The 21,374-nt window shown below is 39.7% G+C and overlaps 1 protein-coding gene across 1 annotated transcript in view; it reads right to left on the bottom strand.

Moving 5' to 3' along the window:
* Window positions 1-21,374, bottom strand: part of MRPS27 (mitochondrial ribosomal protein S27) — a 63,167-nt gene that overhangs the window by 13,505 nt on the left and 28,288 nt on the right. The window contains exons 5-7 of the mRNA XM_074952760.1: window positions 2,978-3,092; window positions 2,309-2,387; window positions 1,472-1,587 (exon numbers count right to left, since the gene is read on the bottom strand). Coding sequence (XP_074808861.1) covers window positions 1,472-1,587; window positions 2,309-2,387; window positions 2,978-3,092 — 310 coding nt within the window. The remainder of the gene's footprint in view (window positions 1-1,471; window positions 1,588-2,308; window positions 2,388-2,977; window positions 3,093-21,374) is intronic.

The following is a 21,374-nucleotide window of genomic DNA, read 5'->3' as shown; positions in this document are numbered from 1 at the left end:
CTCTGTTTTATTGCATTGCACTCCAGTATCTTGGTGTATCCCCCTCACCCTTGAAAAACTATTAAACAAATTAATATCCTCATGGGGGGTAAAAATTGAGCCAAGAGACTCCTGAAGTACATGGGCTTTCAATAGCAGAGGGATTCAGCATCCTGAATTAACAAGTCATTTAAGGGCACATTTTCAAGACATGGCATTTGTGTGTGTATATTCTATCACCTGATGGTGTCTGAATATGCATAGCAAACACACAATGGATTCTGTCATGTTGACTAGCATTTGTGGTCATGGTAACAGTGCAAGCGATGTATGTAGGTGATTTGCATATACCCAAATAGAGGATGGGATTTTTGTTCCCCTAGATTCATGATTATGCAATCAGGAAAGACAACTCAAATGACTGACTTTTATAGACGAAAGGGAAGAAAGGAGAACAGGGCAATTGAACAAACAGTTATCAGCAATGAAAAATATATGAAATTACTAGCCAATTGATTAAAACCTTATGACATCTGTGGTTTCTTTTAATATGTTAGTGAATATGTTTCAAGTAACAAAAATGGGGCCTTTAAGCACTCTTCTTATAGAAGAAGTGCTCCGCCCAGGAGCTGAGTGAGGGGGATGTCGCCGCTTTTGGGAAGACCCCCAGGGAAGCGCTGCCCAGAGCCCGCCTCACCCCATCCCATGCCCCAATCCCCTGCCCCCTCCCACATCCAAACTCTGCTGCTGGGAGGGTGTGGGGGGTGCAATGGCCCGAGACTGCCCCAGCAGCTGTTGGTGCGACTGGCACAGGGGCTGCCTGAGCTGCCCCTGAGCCAGGCACACCAGCCACTGCAGAAGTCACGGAAAGTCATGGAATCCGTGACAAACTCGCAGCCTTAGTGATAAGAGACAAAGCTAGTTAAAAAAACCTGAGTATTGTATACTGAATCCAATATTTCCAGAACCCAACAGGTGTCAGAAATCCTTGTGAAAAAACTACACAGCACTAGACCCTTACCGCCATCATTGCCACTGAAGAACATCCCTGCCTGTGAGTAACACTTACATTCTCTTTCTGTGGTGCTTCCCAGACTGCATTGTTTAGTTAATAAATTGTAAATGTATCTTTATATAGCTTTTCTTTATTTGCATTTATAAAATTTTTCAAATGACTTGGAGCCCAGTACTAGTCAATCCTGCAGATAGAAAGAAACGATGCCTAATCTGCACCGTAAACTCTGGTTCATCTGCATTTAATCTCCTAAACATCTAGAAACACCCAGCCTCCTTTTGAGAGACAGAGATAACTAAAAGGGACACTGATTTTGCTTTTCCTATGATGATAAAATCAGCTGAAGTGTTGGCACCAGATCACTTCATTTTCTAAGTTAACTTGGATGGGTGTTACCTAGCTTAGTACCCCCACGGGGATGCAGTAACCCTTTGAACCTGAGGCACTGTAGATAGCTTTAATGTGCAGCGCGCTTACTGTAAATTCTGATTTGGTTGCCAGGTATTTGTATAAGACATGGAGGGAGAGAAGTTGTGTTGAGAATTCATCAAAGCTTTCCTGAAGCATGATCTCAGTAACTACTGACACAGCATCTACGGAGGAAAATAAAATAACAATTTACAGGCTGAAAACACTGGCAAAACTCACAGTGACTTCAATGGATGCAGAATCAGAGTCATAATGAGATAGGAAAAAAAAACAGCCTCCTTATGCCTAGTACTAGAGAACTACTATATACAATTCAGGCTACTCTGAGCCCTGGTCTACACTACAATTTTATGTTGGTATAACTACATTGCCGTAAGCGACAGTTCTACGACCTAACCCCTGGTGTAGACAACTACTGTCTCTCAGGGAGGTGGAGAACCTGCACATATCTACCAGCAAACTGGTAAATGACTTCATGATTAAGCTGTTTGCAACAAATCTGCTATTAAATGAGTATTCTATCTCAGATATCTAATTAATACTCCCTACCCTCACCCCACCACATAATATACAATATGCTTGACTTCAAAAACATGGGGAAAAGGTAGTTTAGATTGAAGAGAAATTAAAGATGGTAGAAAGCTGATGAATCCTAAGTGTTTCAAAATTATGCAAAGACACCAAAGGAAACAGAGGAACCAAATGTAATCATGTGGAAAAGTAGATTGGGGGGGGGGGGGGGGATATGTTAAACTCCAGAGGGAAAAAAAGGGCTTTAAGAAAAACAATTTTGGTTTTAATTCACTATAAGACTTTTAAAAATCCAATGTACCATTGTTATGAAAAGCATAAAATTGATGACATAACTGATATGTGGTTTCTTACCTTCATAATTTTCATTCTTTATAAAATAATCCAATAATATATTGAAGATAAAGTTATCTGGGAAAATTCCATATTGTACCTAAAAAGGAGAGAGAGAAAAACACATTGAAAAATATCATGAGTGCTCCATGTTTTGAATTGTGATTTTAATAAGTGCTACAGTGATTAGAACATGGGAGAGGCATCTTGTATAATGTGGTGTTTATTTGTTTAAATTTAAACAACAAAAGAACTAACACACATGCTTGCAGACTTGGGCCATGGATGTAAGCGTTCAGAATCAGAGCCCATGTGCTTATCACCCTGATAACTACATTTCTATGACATGTCCTTTCCTCCACCATTGGTGGTTTTCTGTCCTCTTTTTAGATTGGGTAGGAACTGTCCTCCCATATGTCTGTAGAGTGGCCAGCACATTTTGGACACTACCACAGTGCATGCGGGGGAAAAGACATCAAGTGGGGAAAAGTAAAAAAAAAAAAAAAAAAAAAAAAGCTGGGAAGAGTTTTATTTCAAGCTCTGTTCCATCTATATTTTTAAATTCCACAAAAGTATGTAATCCAAGACTGCAGTCTATGGGGAGACTTGCTTATGATAGGAATTCAGAATAAGCTACACTTGTCTAATGCTGATCAAATAAAATCTTGCCTTTTCTCTTAAAAACCTCACCTTGTTTTTTAATGTGTACAAGGCTTTGTCCTGTGCACCATATTTGATGCACTGTCTGATCCAGCTGTGGATAGTCCAGTCTCTCAGGTACCAGCAGTTCGGACTATGCCGAAACCTAAAGGACAAAACAGAAGAGTCTTAAGTTACAATTAATTTCTTCCCAGAAGTCTCACAGATGCAAAGGGCATAATTTAAAACAATCAGCAGTATTTAAGAACACCACCATCACCTCACCCCACAAAAAAGGTGTATCTTTTTGTAGCTGCAGCAGTATGAAAGCTCTGCCTATACTTTGATGTCTTAGGCCCAACTTATTAATATTAGAATGGTAAACATACGCAAATCTTTTATAAATTTATCCCGCCTACCTGAGCTTTGATGAGTCAGATACTATGGGACCTAACCTCTCCCCCCCCCAATGATTTTGTAGTACACTTCTACCCCGATATAACACAACCCGATATAACACGAATTCGGAAATAACGCGGTGAAGCAGCGCTCCGGGGGGGTGGGGTGGGGCTGGGCTGCGCGCTCCAGTGGATCAAAGCAAGTTTGATATAACTCGGTTTCACCTATAATGCGGTAAGATTTTTTGGCTCCCGAGGACAGCGTTATATCGGGGTAGAGGTATATTAGCAAGCATTATCTATGCTCATCAAAGAAAGGATCTAGCCAGTCCTTCCATTCTCCTAGAGGAATATAACTTAATCATGTTATGAAGGGGACAGAAAGGAACCGAAAAGGATTACTTAATTTTTAAACTGAATTCATCTAGTTTGAGCTCTTGTATAACACATAGGACTTCCCCCAAATAATTCCTAGAGCAGATCTTTTAGAAAAACATCCAATCTTGATTTAAAAATGGTCAGTGATGGAGAATCCACCGCGACCCTTAGTAAGTTGTTCCAATGGTTAATTACTCTTACCATTAAAAATTTGTCTTATTTCCAGTCGGAAAATATTTTTGAGGTGCCTGGGCCTGATTCACATATCCCACCTCACATACCCCTGAGTACCTCAATTGCTTTCAGTGGCATTACGCTGATTTACACTAATGTCAGTCTGATTAGACTCGGACCCATGGAAGTGCCCACTGAATAAAAACAAACATTAAATTTAAACAAGTTAATTAATTCTTTCTGTATTTACTTTTTGTTACAATCATAACTTCAAGTGGATTTCTTCTGGGGAGAAAACCTCACAAGCCAAGTTGCAACCCAGAACAAATCTCTATGCCTCTATGAAGTTGGGGTAGGAGGAGGTAGAGGAAAGCAGAATTTAAAATGGAAGTGTTGAGACAACCTTAAATTCTGATCAGGGTACAAGGTTTTAGGACTAAATGTATTTTCCAGTGAAAGCCTATTCTTCCCCATCTCCCTCCCCACAAAAAATAGAGCATCTGAAAATAATATTTTGCACCAGAGAATGAAAAACCTAGAACTCATGCTCCATCTTATATAGTAGCTCCAACTGGTTTTCATAAACCTCACAGTCAGCTTCCTGCTGCTGCTGCCGGTCATTTTCACAAAGGGCATCAGCCTATGATGAACAGCTGAGGATTGGGGATGGTGCAGATCCAAACTTGCAAGATTAAATGCTGGAAGGTTCATCCTTATTCACCCAAATATGTCTCACGATTTGTTCGGAAAATTAGTGACCAAAACCTGCAGATTCTTGCAGTAGTTATAGTCTGTAAAATAAACTAAAAGCCCCTCTGGTAGGGTCCGTCCTGCTCTTGGGCTGAATTAAATATCTAAGTGTCAAGAGATACCTGAAACCTTTCACGTTTTGCACTGCATCAAGAAAAGGTTTTATGCCTAAAGTACAAAAGCTCCAGTTCCTGCAGAAAACTGCGATGGCTGAGTTGTACTAATGTGCAGATGCTAGCAGCCTGGAGCTACGCTACATCACCATTTAGTTGCAGGATTGGCTCTTCCATCTGAATGAGCATGCTTTCCAGAACATTTATCAGATTATTGTAGCACCAACCCTCTAACCCTCTCCCCCTCTCCTCCCCCGTGAATTCCTACAAATTATATCCTATGGCTAAAGGCTATACAGATCACCAAGCTTGGAAACCAGGGAGAAAATGTTCAAGTCTATAGAATCTGCAGAGTTGCTAGAGACTGGACTGCCAAAAGCAGTGACTTTGAGACGTAAACAACTAAATAAGGTCTAAGTATAGAGTTATTTACGTGGCAGATGAGAGCACACTTTTTAAATATCAAGATATAACATGCACTCTGTTGATCTACTTCCTTTCTACTCTTCTCCCTCTTCTTCCCCCCAACTCTGATATTGGGAACAGCAAGATCCTATATTTGCTTTAATGAAAGTCCTGCTTCACTAATGCTTACAAAAAGCATAAATTACACACATTCAGACTTAATCATATCTTGACGAAACAATTATCTAATTGCTACAGACTATTTCACCAGTCATTTAAAAAAAAAAAAAGGTCAGAATGAAATCTTGACATCCACTGGCAGCATAATTCAAAGTTGCTTCATTTAACAGCTAACATCCTTTCCTAAGTGCAAAACTACAGTCCTGCACTAGAAAGACATGACCGTAATACTTTCAGATACACTAAAAATATCCCACTGACCTCTACCTGGTCTTTAATATCTTTTTCCAGTGGGGTGGTAGTAAAGGCTTGAAGGGAACATTAAAAGAATTAAGACTAATAATGGATCTGAATATTCATCTTTAAGCAGAGCTGTGTTTCTCTTCTAAAAGATACCAGACACAGCGATGCCTCCATCATTTCTCCCTGCATGCTAGAAGCACTACAGTATATTGTAATGCTGAAATTTTTTTCTTGATTCAAAAGTTAAATTGCAAGTGAATAGTAAAGGGCTTTAGCAGGAAGTGCTATGTTGTCTAAAAACTGGAGTCAGCCTGAAATTAATTTAATTAGTGAAAGTTTCTGGAAATGACACGACCATCGAAGTCCTTGGAGGGTATACAATAAAGATGACTAAAACACTGGTGATTGTGACCTGGGACTGGTTTTCCTTTGTGGGTGAACAGCACCCAGTATGATGTGGGCACCACCAGTGTACAAATAATAATTATTTGTATTACTGTAACACATAGGAGCTCCAATCATGGACCAGGACCCCCTTGTGTTAAAAACCCTGTACAAACACAGAACAAAGCTTGTCCCTGTCCCAAAAGAGCTTACTATCTACGAAATTAATAATTACTAAACAGTTGTGCATGGAAAGGGAAGGCGGGGAGCAGTACCAAATTAACTCACTTTGTCTCCATATTAGCAAGACTACATGTGTGTGCGCGTGCGCCATGTATGTGCGCGCATGTATAGATCCCTTTGCAGTAGCACATTTTCCTGGCAGGGAGGTGATGGAATCAGTTGTGAAAGGAAAATATATCGGATCTGTCTTTTCATAATTTGTGACTCCTGGTGTGTTTGCGTAGATTACTGTATCAGCTGGGGACCGAAGCCGATAGATCATTCAATTTTTATAACTAACCCAGATGAAATATCCAAATGTTGTAGCAGATAGTTTTGTTTGAAATGGAAGAGGAAAAAATGCTGGTCATTTGGACAAGTATCAATATCCCCCTCCTCTCAAACACACAACAGGATATAATTAGGGAATGCAATATGTGCAGGGACAGACAAAAAATTAGGAGGTGGATAAACCACAGAAAGCCGGCTATGGCAGACCAGAGGATAGATACTGAATTTAAAGAAGCCTCTAGCAATTCCTATATGTTCAGTGGAAAGACTAGGAGGTTATCATCCAGATGTCCGCTAAACAGATTCATTCCTTGCAGGTCTAATAAAACTTCAAGAAATATCAGATTCTTATGACACACTCAGAAAAGACAAGGGGAAGAATCTATACCAGTATTAGTGTAGCTCAGTGTTGGAATAGTTTAGGGTTAATGGCGGAGAAATCAATATGGCGATTCTCATGGCCACTGAACTGAGAACATCTCTCCCTACAGGGAACCCAGATAGGAATCTCTTTAAGACAAGGAGTCAGTGAACTAGAGAGATCATTGTGAAACTAAATATGTAGAATGCAATAATGTACTGTGATTCTACTACCAAAAGTAGCATGTCTCCTCCTCCCCCTGTGTGGAAAAATGCTCAAAGAATCTACTTTAGTAAGGTGACTGATTCAAACTATTGCTTAATACTTGCAGAAACTAGTTATTAATATATCTTGGAGTTGGCAGCTGTGATGTACAGATGTATTCAGCACAACTGACATGACTTCAGCTGAGAAACTCCCTACTATCAATGAGTTGTAGATAAAGCCTGCATATTACACTGAGAATATAGTCCTAAACGACTGATTTCCTGCATCAGGACTTTATTTGTTATTTATAGTAATACTGAAATATTTCAGTGTTTTAGAAGACAGTGAATAATGAAGCAATTTATCAGATGCTGAAAATGCATTAGGGCTGGCTTTTCTGCTCAAAACTGTAGGAAGTGCAGAACCAGCTGAGTTGGTTCCTTTTTTAAACATAAGAATTGTCCTTTTAAAATTTGTTTGATGCCACCAAGTGGTGAAATTATATATTACCACATTCATATACAGTTTTTCAAGGAAATTACAGTAGTCTTGAAGCCGACAACAGAATGGTAAAGAAGGCAGCAAATTCTCTTCAGTTAAAAAAAAAAAAAAAAAAAAAAAATAAAGATGCCAGAACTTGCATGCTCCAGAACTAGTTCACAGAATCAGAGCAGTGGCAGATGGAACAGATCAATTGAGCTGTCTAGTCCCCTCTGTCCCCCAAACCATTCAAGATGGTTCCCTAGAAAAAAATTCTGATTTTTAAATTCTACTTTAAAATGTCCAGTTGTTGATGGGGCTTCTGTCACTGCTTCCCTTGAGAGATTATTTCACATTTCAGGATGGCCTTGTGGTTAAGGCACTGGATTTGGACTCAAAGGTGTGGATTCAATTTCCAGCTCTGCTGAAGACTTACTTCCTGCGTGCAATCTTTCTGTTTCCCATCTGTAAAATGGGAACAACAACTTCCTTGGTCTTGTCTAGACAGCAAGCTCATCAAGGCGGGGACTGTCTCTTATGAAGTGTATGTGCAGTGTGCAATGGGATCTCTGAGGCCTCGAGGCGCTTTTGTAGTAATTGCATTTTGTAGAGGATTTTTACTGAATTTCACCTGAAATTTTCCTTTTTTTAAATGTCATCTTGTTATTCCTAAACAACTTTGAACTACCCTAAATATTTTTTTCTTTCTCTCTGGCAATGACAGTCTTCACATATTTGGAAGACTGCTATCATACTTCCCACCTCTACCCATAGCTTTCACTCGTCTTAACTTTCCTCATAATAGTTAACCTATCAGCTGATTGGTGTATGTTTATCTCCCTTTCATAGCATGGATCCTGTCTTATGTTGAACACTACAGTGAAATTCTTCATTTAACTTTTAAGATGTCTTTTAGTTCTCTAGAACCAAAATGAGGGATGGATCTGGATGCTAATCTGTTTTAATCTGGAAAAGGAACAGAGTCAGGCTTCTTCTCATCCACTTCAGATTCTAAAAGGTCTTGGAGCAAAATAGAAATGGAAATAACAAGATGAAAAATGCCTCAACTCCTAAGAAACATCTCTAATTGCCAGGAAGAAGCGGCCTCTCTGGAATTAATCCAAAGCCACTCCACTTTCTAAATGCAAGTCATATGGAGATGCAAAGCTCCTTGGCAATGCCATGTTTTTTTTCTTCCAAGGCACATTTTTCAAGCTACAGTGCATAATGATCAAATAGACTCAGCTTGGAAACTAACATGCGAAGAAAAACGTCACCTAAATGTCTCCTTTGTTCGTCAGGTCAAGCTGTATACCTTGGGAGAAATCCTTGACATTTGAAATGGGCCCAGAGGCAGTGATCATGTGTCAACGTCAAGACAATTGCCCTGCAAAACTTTGTGGTTTGGAAATTTCCTTTTTAAAACATGAGTGAGTGAAGGAAGTGTCAGTTTTCTCTCTTTTCAGCTGTGTGTGTGTGTGTGTGTGTGTGTGCGCGCGCGCGTGTGTGTGTGTGTGTGTGCGCGCGCGCTCTGTTTAAAATCCAGTACAGTACGTAGTCATACCATTCATGCAAGAAAGACACAAGTCATTTCTTAACATAATGACTCTAACTTCAGGTAGGAGCAGAGGGAACAATTTTTTTTTTTTTAACTTTTAAAGTAAAATAAAAACATTACATAGAATTAATGTAGAATATCGTTGCTACATAGTATAACAAATCAATTATCTTTTAAAAACAGATTGATCAAGTCAGTGCGGGGGGGGAGGAGGAGGAGCAGAATATTTGTAAGTTGGGGGAGCAGAATAATTGCCAGGCACAACTGCTCTCTCCTACAAGTAGGCCACTATAGAAAAGCCTCACCGCACTACCTGAAAAGGGTCATGTGTTTAGATTATCAACCATTATGTTTTAATTCTTTATCTGCTTTCTCTAAAGGAGTTTAAACCTGTTATCCCTTGCCTATGAGCTATTCTAAGCATTTGTATTCCACCCACTGCCACAGCATCTATACGGTTGCCTTTTTTTTCTTCCCCAAGTAATTTGTAATTTCTGTAGTACCTTCTTTCTTAGCATCACAAAGAGCTTTCCAAGCACTGATGAATTTAGCCTTACAATAAGGCTTTCAGGTAGGGGGCAATTATTAAGGTCTTTTAGAGATGGGAAACTGAGGCACAGAAGCATAGTTAAGTCACCCAGCAAGTCTGTAGCAGAACAGGGAACAGAACCCAGAACTCAAAACCCAGTGGCCAGGCTTCACTACTTAATCATACTTGCCACTCCCTTCGCTCCCCTTCCGATTCCATTGCCCTTTTATTTTTATCTTGTCCAAAGTGTGGTTGGTTGGTTTTTGTTTTTAACACCCATGTACAGTAATAATCAAGAGTGGTAAAAGCACCAGACACATTTGGTGTGAATTTTTGTTGGGAGAAGTACACACTTGCATATACCGTCATTTAGGAGGAGTTTAGATGTGCATGGGTTTGCAAGAGAAATTCATATGATCATGGAAAACAATCTCTTAACAGTATAAGGAATAGTATTTACCATTCAACAATCTTGAAAAGGCTAACATTTTGCTCAAAACTATTCTGCTGCATAGAAAGAACAGCTTCAAAAGGTCTCTTTCCATCAGTGAATGAGGGGCAATCAAGCCATATGCTGGCAAGATCTGGTCCATCCATTAGTGACCCATTTAGTATATTTGACAGTCATTTATGTGAATTGCCTTACAAATGACTGACAAGCTGAATTTTTGATACAACAAGCACTTCTGCCCAATGTTGTCAATCTCTAGCCTTATGTCATTTCAAATGCTCCTCTTTCTTTTGATAGAGTTAACACATCTCTCTGAACAAACCAGAAAAGAACAATCTTATGTTTAGAGAGGAAAACAGGATTGTCAAGCAGTTGCAAAAAAAGTAAGAGTTGCTACTCACTTCATACGAAAATATTAATGGAGACTCACTGCACAAAGACAAAGGAAATGCTGTGTTTTCATAAAAATACACAAAAGCAGCATTAGAAAAGAAATAGTAACAGCAGCAGTTCTAGAACCTGCAGCAAAGCCCAACAGGGAGAACACACAAGGTGCCCCCCTTCAGGATTTGATACTTTCTCAATTGATGGAAAACTCCCCTGGCTGTTACTGCAGTTCCTCCAGAATCTTCTAATGGCCACATCTCTTCAGAACAATATGAAGCAATACACTAGCGATAGCCTTAAGATGCATCAACAAAAGTTCGGTTCTCAAAACAAGGTTCTCATCGTGCCTCAAGTCCTCCTCAATATGATTTTGATTAAGGGACTGTGGGTGTTTTTCATAACCCAGAATAACAGTTCCTCAGACTCAGGCCTTGTCTAGACCAGGATTTAAAGGTGCTAACTAACATGCTTTAAAAAGTCTAGAACAGACAAGACATATTGCCTTTAACGCAGTTGAGGTGACTGAATTAAAGCCGTGTCTCCCAATTGTTTGCTGTGCAGTTTATATTGCACTTTGGGAGCCTACAGAAGAAAAGCACTGGGGAAGTGTAAATACTGCTAATAAACTCAGAAGATGGCATTTAGCCTAGTTTCCTGTAGAATGTAAGTCAATTATTTTATCAGTGTTTTAATTTTTTTTTTACATTTGAACAAAAACTAATGAACAAACATCTTTTGGATTTTACTTTTTCAGATTCTCAGCAGGACAGAAAGATGCATTAGAAAGAGATTAGTTTCGCTCCTTGTTGCTCAAGGATAAACCCCAATGAAAGACAGAGACCCAACAATCACTTTAAAATACTGACCCTATTCTCCCCAGTCCTTAGGATGAACAGAGTATCTGATTGCACATCAACCTCTCTCTCAATCCTAACAGAAAAGAAAAGGGGATAGGAGGAGAGAAGAAATCAGAATTTCTTGCCACGGGTATGAAGAACTCTCATCATGAAGCTGAAACTCCTTTGAGGTGCAGCAATTAAGTAAGTAAATGGGGAAAGCCTTTTCTTAACACAAAAAAATCTTACTGACAATAAAGGACACAGCTCCTAGGAATTCTGCCTCTTAAAAATACTTCTGGGCTTTTACAGTTGAAAATGACCAGATTTGAATACAAATGCCACTAATAATCTAGTGTTAGGATGCAGAGAACGATAGGCTCAGGAAAACATGGAGCATGATGGGGTGAGCTGTTGCTATAGCAATTCTACCAGAAGATAATCTCTAGTGCCTTCCTTAGTCCCAGTGCAACCATAGTAAAGTCTAATTTACAACCAACACTTGCATTAATTATATCTTCCCCTAGTATACTGGCATGGAAATACAGGTTATAAAATTATGAGCTGAGCAACACTTTAGAGTTCTTGCTTTGGGGAGGTTTTTGAATCTCAGCAATTTCAAAGTTTCAGGCTAAAACTTATTTGTTTTAAGGTTTGACAAAAGAGCAGTTGTATGGAGCCATTGCGTATCTGCGTATCTCTGAAAATTAATTAGACACAAAGGCTATAAAACTACAGCAAATGTAAGTAAAATACTTTTTCCTTCTGCCCTTTTAGTCACTCAGCCTTTCTGGATGCTCGTCACTGTCCTGACTGATTCTCCATCTGTCTGAAACTTGGCACACAAGTTATCAGCCAGATACATTTTTCAAAAACAAGTAAACATGTTGTTGAAAACGTACTTAAATTTTCTATTGCAGTCATCACCTTCCCATCTGGGCTCATTATACAATTAGAGAGAGAGAGAGAGAGAGAGCCTTCCAAAAACTGGCAACAAGCCAATTAAATCCACTCCCTGCCCCTGCTAATCTCATATTGAAAGTTATTGTTAATTTACAGAGAGTGTCAAAAAGGTATGTTTCAAATGCTGTATTACTCAAGCAGTAGGTATCAAATGACCTCATTTTTAGAGAATGACAGCTTTATTTTTCAGCTCCTTGCTTGTTATTTGCTCAGATTGCCAATATTTCAGCCTATGGCCAACCCTCCATACTTAGCTGCTTCGAAAAGTTTTGCTCATTTTAATCTTAAAAAATGAGTTTTACAAGTGATGGCCTACTTTTTACTTTGTGATACCAAAAGCTGTACTGCCTGGCAGGAGGAAAGGAAGGCCTAAGGGCTATGTCTACATGGTCCCACAGTTTAGACTATGGGGTGTGAACTGTAGCGCACACTAGCATGCCATGCTTTAACTCCCCGTTGTGGACACTGCTGGGGTGAATTAAAAGGTACCTAGTTGTTTTAACTTAGGAATGGTCTATACCTAAAAATTTCACGCTGACAGGATCATTAAATAATTTGCTTAAGGCCAAAGAAAGAATCTGTGCCAGAGTTAGGATTAAAACTCGGGGTTCCAGGATTCCAGTCCCATGTTCAGACCACTACCATATGCCTTTCCATTTCACATTATAAAATAATACACTGTGGGTGCCATTAAAAAGTAAATATTGCCAACAAATACTGCATTACCACCGTGACCTTCTATTCCAAGAACAGAAAAAACTGCAATAAATTATTGTGGGAAGCACTTGTAAATACTGACTTTTTAATATAGCTCACCTAGAAAGCCTTCACTTTGTAACAGACGTGTTGCGAAATCTGCTTATTCTATTCAAATTACAAATACTTCACATAATTTCTTTCTGGCACAGACTGGATACTAGTTTGAACTGTGCCGCTTGCCACAATTACTTACACACTTGAATATCACAGGGGCCAAAACTGAATCCGTGCAGATTACGCAGCAACCTTTTCTTCCGGCTTCTGTACCAGAAACTTTAATTAGTGCGCTCTGAGACCAAGCCATTTATTCTGCAATGTCGTTCACTTTCAGACCAGATGCCCCAGAGGCAGAAAACAAAAAAGGGCAGTGCTGCAACAACGTAACTACTGAACAGATTTTATAAAATGATTTAACCTTTCAGAGGTGAACTTCACAATTGCTGCCACAAAATTTTAAGTGGCACTGGCATGAACCAATTTCCAAATTTAAAAATTCATCGCAATGATCATTCATTTCAAAATGTTTTAACCCAAAGTGGGTGATACCATTTCCCTGTCCCTGCTCCGCATCTCAGAACAAGAGTCCATGTGGCAGATGAACATGGTTTTACTTTACTATTCTGTACTCACAATTCTTCACTATGACAATCTGATTCCACTATGCATTGCTACCCGAATTCATCATCAATAGAGGGGTGTCAGAGCTAGAATGAATGAGATGAACTGCTAAGGAATACAAATGAGATTTTCATATTAAATGCACATGCAACACTGACCAATTGATTCAGGCTCATTTGATGTTTTGGCCACAAATTGGCAGCTATTTCCAAAATGTAAAATGTTAGCACATTGTTAGTAAATCCTGAGATTCCCACCTACGGGAATACAGAGAAAAATTCACTCATGGAGACAAAATCCTTATTTGACCACTCTCTCTGAAGGCTGCTACTGGGCTGCTTACCTTGAATCAGTGCTGTATCTCAGCATTACAGTCATGTCTAAGGTTTATCATGTATAATAAGTGAAGTAGAAAAGCCTTATTATACTATTAACTGAACAATATTACATTGTACAATATTGTCAAGGCCATATTGTACTATAGCTCCGGATAATGGGTTCACCTCTCTCCTCTTCCTTCTTTGATACTGTTAACGTTACCACCTCCCCTCACGTCGCTCATGTCTATAAGCTGGCAATCATCTTTGACTTGTCCCTCTCATTCGCCTCCCGCATCCAGGCTGCACTCAGTCTTGCTGGTTCTCCACAACATTTTGAAGATCCAGCCTTTCTGTCCTGCTTACAAAAAATCTCATGCATGCTCCAATCAGCTCCCCGCTTACTTAGTGTGCAGCAACCCCCTCTTTTCCAGCCTCCTCAACATCCACAGTGTCTTCCTCTCTCCGGTCCATCCAGAATCCAGCTGCTAAAATTGAAACATTCCTCTGACCTCACTAACCCCTATGAATCTCTCCACTAGCCCTCCCCTTTTCCTTGGTATCAATTGTAACTTCTTGTCCTTGACTTCAAGGCCATATATAATTTTGCCACTCCCTACTTATCCAGCCTCATCTCTTACCATCTTGCTCCCACTCTGCCCATGGAGAGCACTCCTTTAATCCAACTCTCCCGCTAACACCTCCATGCTTTTTTTTCCAGCCTCTACGTTCAGAGCACCCTTTGTGAGCTGGCCTGACAGGCAATTAGCATTTCCTCATTTAAATCCTTCTGAAAACTCCCTTTTCTTGTGATTCTGCCAATAAGTGAATCAATAACATTCATCACAGTCTTTATTTTAAAATTAGATCAATCTCAGCAACTGCATGATTTTACTGTAGTAACATCTTTCCACCTGTATCTCCTCTTTGCTGTTTGTCACATCACTTTTTGTGACATGTCTGATGTCCAGATGTCAGCTTTGAAGGACTCAGACCATCCATTTCTTATACAGCACCTACCATCCTGTTGGGTGCTATGAAGTAATATGCAGTCTAGTTAAGGATTTGATCATAGAACTTTGATGATAACAATCTATTTGTATCTCCTTCTTTACAAACCACTCATCTATTTAAGCCTCTTTTATTCAGTTACCAAACAAAACCCAAACCTTGAGTTCATCAAAAACAAAAACAAACAAACAATCCAACCCTGCATCCAAACTATGTTAGCCAACCTGAAGATTTCCCAGTACATCCTGTCTTCTGTGTGCCTAGCCTTCTCTAATTTTTTTGGGACAGGGGCTGTCTTTATTACTGTACTGTGCCGTGCCAAACTTGTTGTGAATACTAAACAACTAATAAGGATAGAGCTGGTCCAAGCATTTTTTCCCAAAAGAATAGTGTGTGTGTGTGGGGGGAGGAGGGAATAAAGGTAAATGCCCTAAAGTCAGTAGTAAGTCACAGTTAATACAACTTACAGATATGTATTGTAACTAATTTACTAATGGTGGGGTGGGGAAACACTACACTCTTGGATTTACAGCAACTGCTTAATACGCCAGTACTTCCTTATCAAATACTGAATTTAATCTGACAAGCATACTTATACAAGGAATATGGCTAGTTTTGCATTTTACACAGTTCTTTAAAAAAAAAAAAAAAAAAAAAAAAAAAAGTCAAGGCTTTTATTTAAAAAGAGACAGCAAGAACCTAACTTGAAGTTCTGCATATATTACTGGATAAATGGTCAGAGTTGTTGGTTTTTCCAAGCTGCGTAGTTCCCATGTACATTCAATTAGGCTGTGTGGCTCAAAGCTCAGACAAATGACTTGAAAATGCCGGGGGATATTTTATTGTCCTTTCCTTTCCCATTCGAAAATGAACACTGTCAAGTTTGGTAGTCAGAAAATATGACCCACCTGTTGGGTTTGTGATTGCTGATGAGCATCAGAACATGGTGCAAGTGTGTGCATGCAATGCTATTCCACCCCACTGTGCTGGCTTACTCAGCTCTTGTATTCAGACAGTGAACTGACATTTACAAGCATCCAGCTCTCTGAAGCATTCATCGTGCATAAAGCTTATAAATGTCATGTTACCCATTGCATACAAAACCAGAACAGACAGGCAGAACGGGCGAAAGTACTACATGTGTGCCTATCACATTCCTGTGCCTGTGATCACAGCTAAAATATTATGCACTGGTGAATCAAAACAGTTACTCACACTGATTTATTTTCCAGGCAGGCTCTTTTAAAACCCCCAAAGAACCATGGCTTTCCAAACAGATTAATAAAATCCTAAAATTAAGTTAGGAGCTACAATCTTTTGCCTGGATAAAGGAAGCCATCTGGGTGTGTGTGCCCATTGCAAAATAGTAGTTTGGTGGAGCATGAAGAGGTGTAGTCTTCCTTTTTAAAGCAATAACGCCATATTCCAATGGATACTCAGGTGAACATTTTAAGATGTTCGTGGCAGGCACCATGTCTTTCTAAGTTTTTGTATGACCTTTAAATACTGTGACGATCTAGACAGAGAGCACAATGGGGCCCTAGCCCTGACTGGGGCCTATGGACATTATTATTTATTTCTACTATAGTAACTTGAAAAGTGCAACAAAATCAATCAATCAGAATAGCTACTAGCAGTGGTAGAGGGATAATGATCGTAACAGAACCAGGATCATCATCTTTCATCTTTTTAAAGAATCTTCATGATGGCAAAAGAGAAAATCTGCAGCCTCAGAAAAGAAAGACACCAAATATCTTTTAAATTCATTAAAATCCTTTTAGTTTTGGCTAGTTGCAGGACACACGAACCCCAGTTGTGGCACCTTGCCCACCTCTCTTTTTCTGACACATGTTTTTGTCCATCTTACACCAAGGCCAAACAACACAATGAGTGCTAATAGACCATACTATTTTATATAGTAGCCCCCTTGCCCAATTCATAACTTGGTGGCATATCAGGAACAGTTCAGAATATTACAAGTGCAGCACTTCCACCATGACGCTCACTTTCTTTTCATATGGCTCTACCTCCTTTCCCCACCACCTCCCACACCTGGACTGCCTCTTCACTTGCCCAGCCAGGTGGCAGACTGCTCCTCCACTGTACATGGTCAGTATGTAGTTCCTTCCCAAACTGGCTGGCACACCTAGAGCCACTGAATACATGCCAACCAACTATCCCTCAGGATTCTCTCTTCCTGCCTGCCTGTGTCTCCACAACAATACACACAAATCAACAAATAATAGGCCTGACACTATTAAGTCCTATGATTTTTATACAGCCCTGCCTTCCTTCTACCTTTCCCCGCCTGGCTGCTTTTACAGCATGTACCCTTCCTACATCTTTACTAACCTCATTCAAAGTGATCCAGAAAACGCAACCTGTGATAGCCTTGATGGGCGGGACTTCACCTGTCCAAGAAGCAAGTCCTAAAATCATTCCCTAAGCTTCATTTCCAGCACAGTTGAACAGCAAAATGACAATTAGAATGGAGTAAGAAGACATCTTTTTCCCTTGGTAAAAAGTTAATGAGAACTGCAGTGAAGACAAAGGAAGATCACAATGAAATAAGTGACAATTTAAAGAGGATGATCAGCAAGTTGACTTTAGAGATTAAAGCAGGCTTTAGAAACTACAATTCTTGGAAAAGTGTATTATTCAAGGGCATGTACCTACTTACAAAACCAATTGCCAAAATCTGAACACTTTCAGTTTGAGGAGATCTAGACTTAAAAGAACAAAATCCAAAACTCCATTCATGTTTTTTTTCCCAGAAAGAGAAATGACAAAGGATATACCTTTTGCATCTGAGTTTACAGCTGAGAAAACAGAAGATTCAATCATCTGCTCTCTGAAGTGCTTTGAATAGACGCTTCTAATCCAAATGACAATGACCAAAGAAAGTGTGCAAGGGCCCCCTAAAAACACTCTGGACCAAATCCTAAACAACTGTAACCAGACATAGCATAGCTCCATTGATGTCAGTGGACCTGAGGATCTCGCGCACTAAGCATATATGTGAGGTACTTCACCAGAGCTGGTCAGTTATAACAGTGCGGGAAACAATGGCCACAAATTCTAACAGGAACATACTGAGGGGGCCCACATCCCATCCATGGACAGTTAGAGGCTGAAGATGGAAACATACACCAGAAAAAGGCCGTGGTGGCCCTCCTCCAGAGAGGACCAAGCTTCTGTTTTGCAGAATCTCTGGGCTTCAAATATTTTAGATCTGGCATAGCACAATAGAGAGAAATTGATAGCTGAGTGGGTTGAATTGGGGACACTTAGCATTTGAAGGGGACAAGGTTTTGGGAGGTGAGTGGACTCTGGTGCTGTCACTGAGGAGGATGTTTGTCACAGGAAAGCTGTAGGATTTATTATTTTGGGATGAAGAGATGGGGTTGGTAGAAAGAAGGGGAAATAAGTGATTGAGCTTCTGCCAATAGCTGCACATAATGGTTGGAGTGCTTGCTTCAGAGAAGCAAAGGAAATGCATCTGGCCTCACTCCAGCACAGATGCTGTGGGCATGTTATCTTGGAGCATACAGCTTTACAAGTGATCACTATTCAAACAGCATTAATAAATACCAGGCGGTCTTAATTCGCCAGTTTTACTACACTGCTTTAAGGGTTTCATAGATTCATAGATTCCAAGGTCAGGAGGGACCACTGTAATCTGTCTGATCTCCTGTATAACACAGGCCATAGCAATTCCCTCAATAATTACTGGAGCACAGCTTTCAGAAAAACATCCAATACTGATTTAAAAACTGCCAGTGATGGAGAATCCACCACAACACTTGGTAAATTGTTCCAATGGTTAATTACTCTCACCATTAAAAATGTACAGCCTTATTCCCAGTCTGAATTTGTCTAGTTTCAACTTCCAGCTACTGGATCAGGTTAGACTTTCTCTGCTACACTGAAGAGCATACTTTTAAATATTTGTTAAATATTTGTTCCCCATGTAGGCATATTTTAAATGTCTCACTTTCAGAAGTTATTCTCCTTAGTTTCCCATTCCTGGGAGAGCGCATACTAACCTAAAATGTCAACTCAGCAAATTTTTAAGCTGTAACTTGGGCTTATCAGTGCCGTTATAAAGTATACTAAAACATTATTTTGTTCTATTTGCACCATAAGCCTTTTTTTCCTGTAGGAAGTGAAGTGACGCTGGGGTGAAGGCTTGTTTATGTACCGTGTTTGGCCTCTAACTAAATAAATCAGACCCCTGAAGGGGTACTATTCACTGCATCAAAGCCTCACTGAAAGCTCACTGTGGAAGGGATGTACCTGCAGTTCCACACCAGGCTACCAGGGGGCATGAAGGAAGACACCCCACTCTTGGGGATGCTCAAGGATGAGTGCCTGCCATAACACTTAAATTTTTAAACTTCTTTATTACTGGACAAAGAAAGAAATCTATTGGCCTGCAAGACATGCTTAGCTGATTTTTAAAATATCTTACCTACTGGTCTTTGAGCAACCACTTTCCATCCTTCAAAAATTAAAACATTGCTTCTGTGTCTACTCTTCCCCAGACATCTGAAAATATGTGGGCCAATTCACCTCCCTGCCACTTTTCCAAGAACTGTAGTTTCTAAAGCCTGCTTTAATCTTTAAATTCAACCTGCTGGTCATCCTCTTTAAACTGTCACTGAATTCAATGTAATTTTTATCTCTTCTTTGTCAAAATCAATAGGAATCATAGAATCACAGGACTGGAAGGGACCTCGAGAGGTCATCTAGTCCAGTACCCTGCACTCATGGCAGGACTAAGTATTATGACCATTCCTGACAGGTATTTGTCTAACCTGCTCTTCATGATGGAAATTCCACAAATCCCTAGGCAATTTATTCCAGTGCTTAACTACTCTGACAGTTAGGAAGTTTTTCCTAATGTCCAGCCTAAACCTCCCTTGCTGCAATTTAAGCCCATTGATTCTTATCCTACTCTCAAGAGACTAAGGGGAACAATTTTTCTCCCTCTTCCTAGTAACAACCTTTTATGTACTTGAAAACTGTTATCGTGTCCCCTTTCAATCTTCTCTTCTCCAGACTAAACAAATCCAATTTCTTCAATCTTCCCTCATAGGTCATGTTTTCTAGAACTTTAATAATTTTTGTTGCTCTCCTCTGGACTTTCTCCAATTTGTCCACATCTTTCCTGAAATGTGGCACCCAGAACTGGACACAATACTCCAGTTGAGGCCTAACCATCGTGGAGTAGAGCGGAAGAATTACTTCTCATGTCTTGCTTACAACACTCCTGCTAATATATCCCAGAATGTTTGCTTGTTTTGCAATAGTGTTACACTGTTGACTTGTGTTTAGCTTGTGATCCACTATGACCCCCAGATCCCTTTCTGCAGTACTCCTTCCTTGGCCGTCATTTCCCATTTTGTATGTGCACAACTGATTGTTCCTTCCTAAGTGGAGTACTTTGCATTTGTCCTTTTCGAATTTCATCCTATTTAATGCAGACCATTTCTCCAGTTTGTCTAGATCATTTTGAATTTTAACCCTATCCTCCAAAGCTCTTGCAACCCCTCCCAGCTTGGTATCGTCCACAAACTTTATAAGTGTACTCTCTATGCCATTATCTAAATCACTGATGAAAATATTGAACAGAACCAGACCCAGAACTGATCCCTGCAGGACCCCACTCATTATGCCCTTCCATTATGATTGTGAACCACTGATAACCACTCTCTGGGAATGGTTTTCCAACCAGTTATGCACCCAACTTACAGTAGCTCCATCTAGGTTGCATTTCCCTAGTTTGTTTATGAGAAGGTCATGCGACACAGTATCAAAGGCATTAATAAAGTCAAGATATACCACATCTACCGCTTTCCCCCATCCACAAGGCTTGTTACCCTGTCAGAGAAAGCTATTAAGTTGGTTTGACACAATTTGTTTTGGACATATCCATGCTGACTGTTACTTATCACCTTATTATCTTCTAGGTGTTTGCAAATTGATTGCTTAATTATTTTTTCAGTTATCTTTCCGGTACAGAAGTTAAGCTGACTGGTCCGTAATTCCCCAGGTTGTCCTTATTTCCCTTTTTATAGATTGGCACTATATTTTCCCTTTTCCAGTCTTATGGAATCTCTCCTGTCTTCCATGTCTTTTCAAAGAGAATCACTAATGGCTCAAATATCTCCTGTCAGCTCCTTGAATATTAATACAATACAGTTGTATTAATTCAGTGTATCATCTTTGTTTTACATCTATGTTTTGTTTGCCACAAAAAGTAAATGGAAAAAAAATTACTTGATACTGTAAAGGAACGATGAAAGTTGGCAGGTAGTAAGCACTAGCTTATGAATGTTTCTTAAGTAAGCGATTATATAGTTTACACAGATCTTGCAAATAAGATGATCAAACTCCCTATGCTAACCTAGGAGCAATTCAGTGCAATTCT

Source organism: Natator depressus, chromosome 5 (genome assembly GCF_965152275.1).
Source record: "Natator depressus isolate rNatDep1 chromosome 5, rNatDep2.hap1, whole genome shotgun sequence".
NCBI classification, from domain to species: domain Eukaryota; kingdom Metazoa; phylum Chordata; order Testudines; family Cheloniidae; genus Natator; species Natator depressus.
The sequence above is the reverse complement of the archived record's forward strand: the minus strand, read 5'-3'. Positions and strand labels throughout refer to the sequence as shown.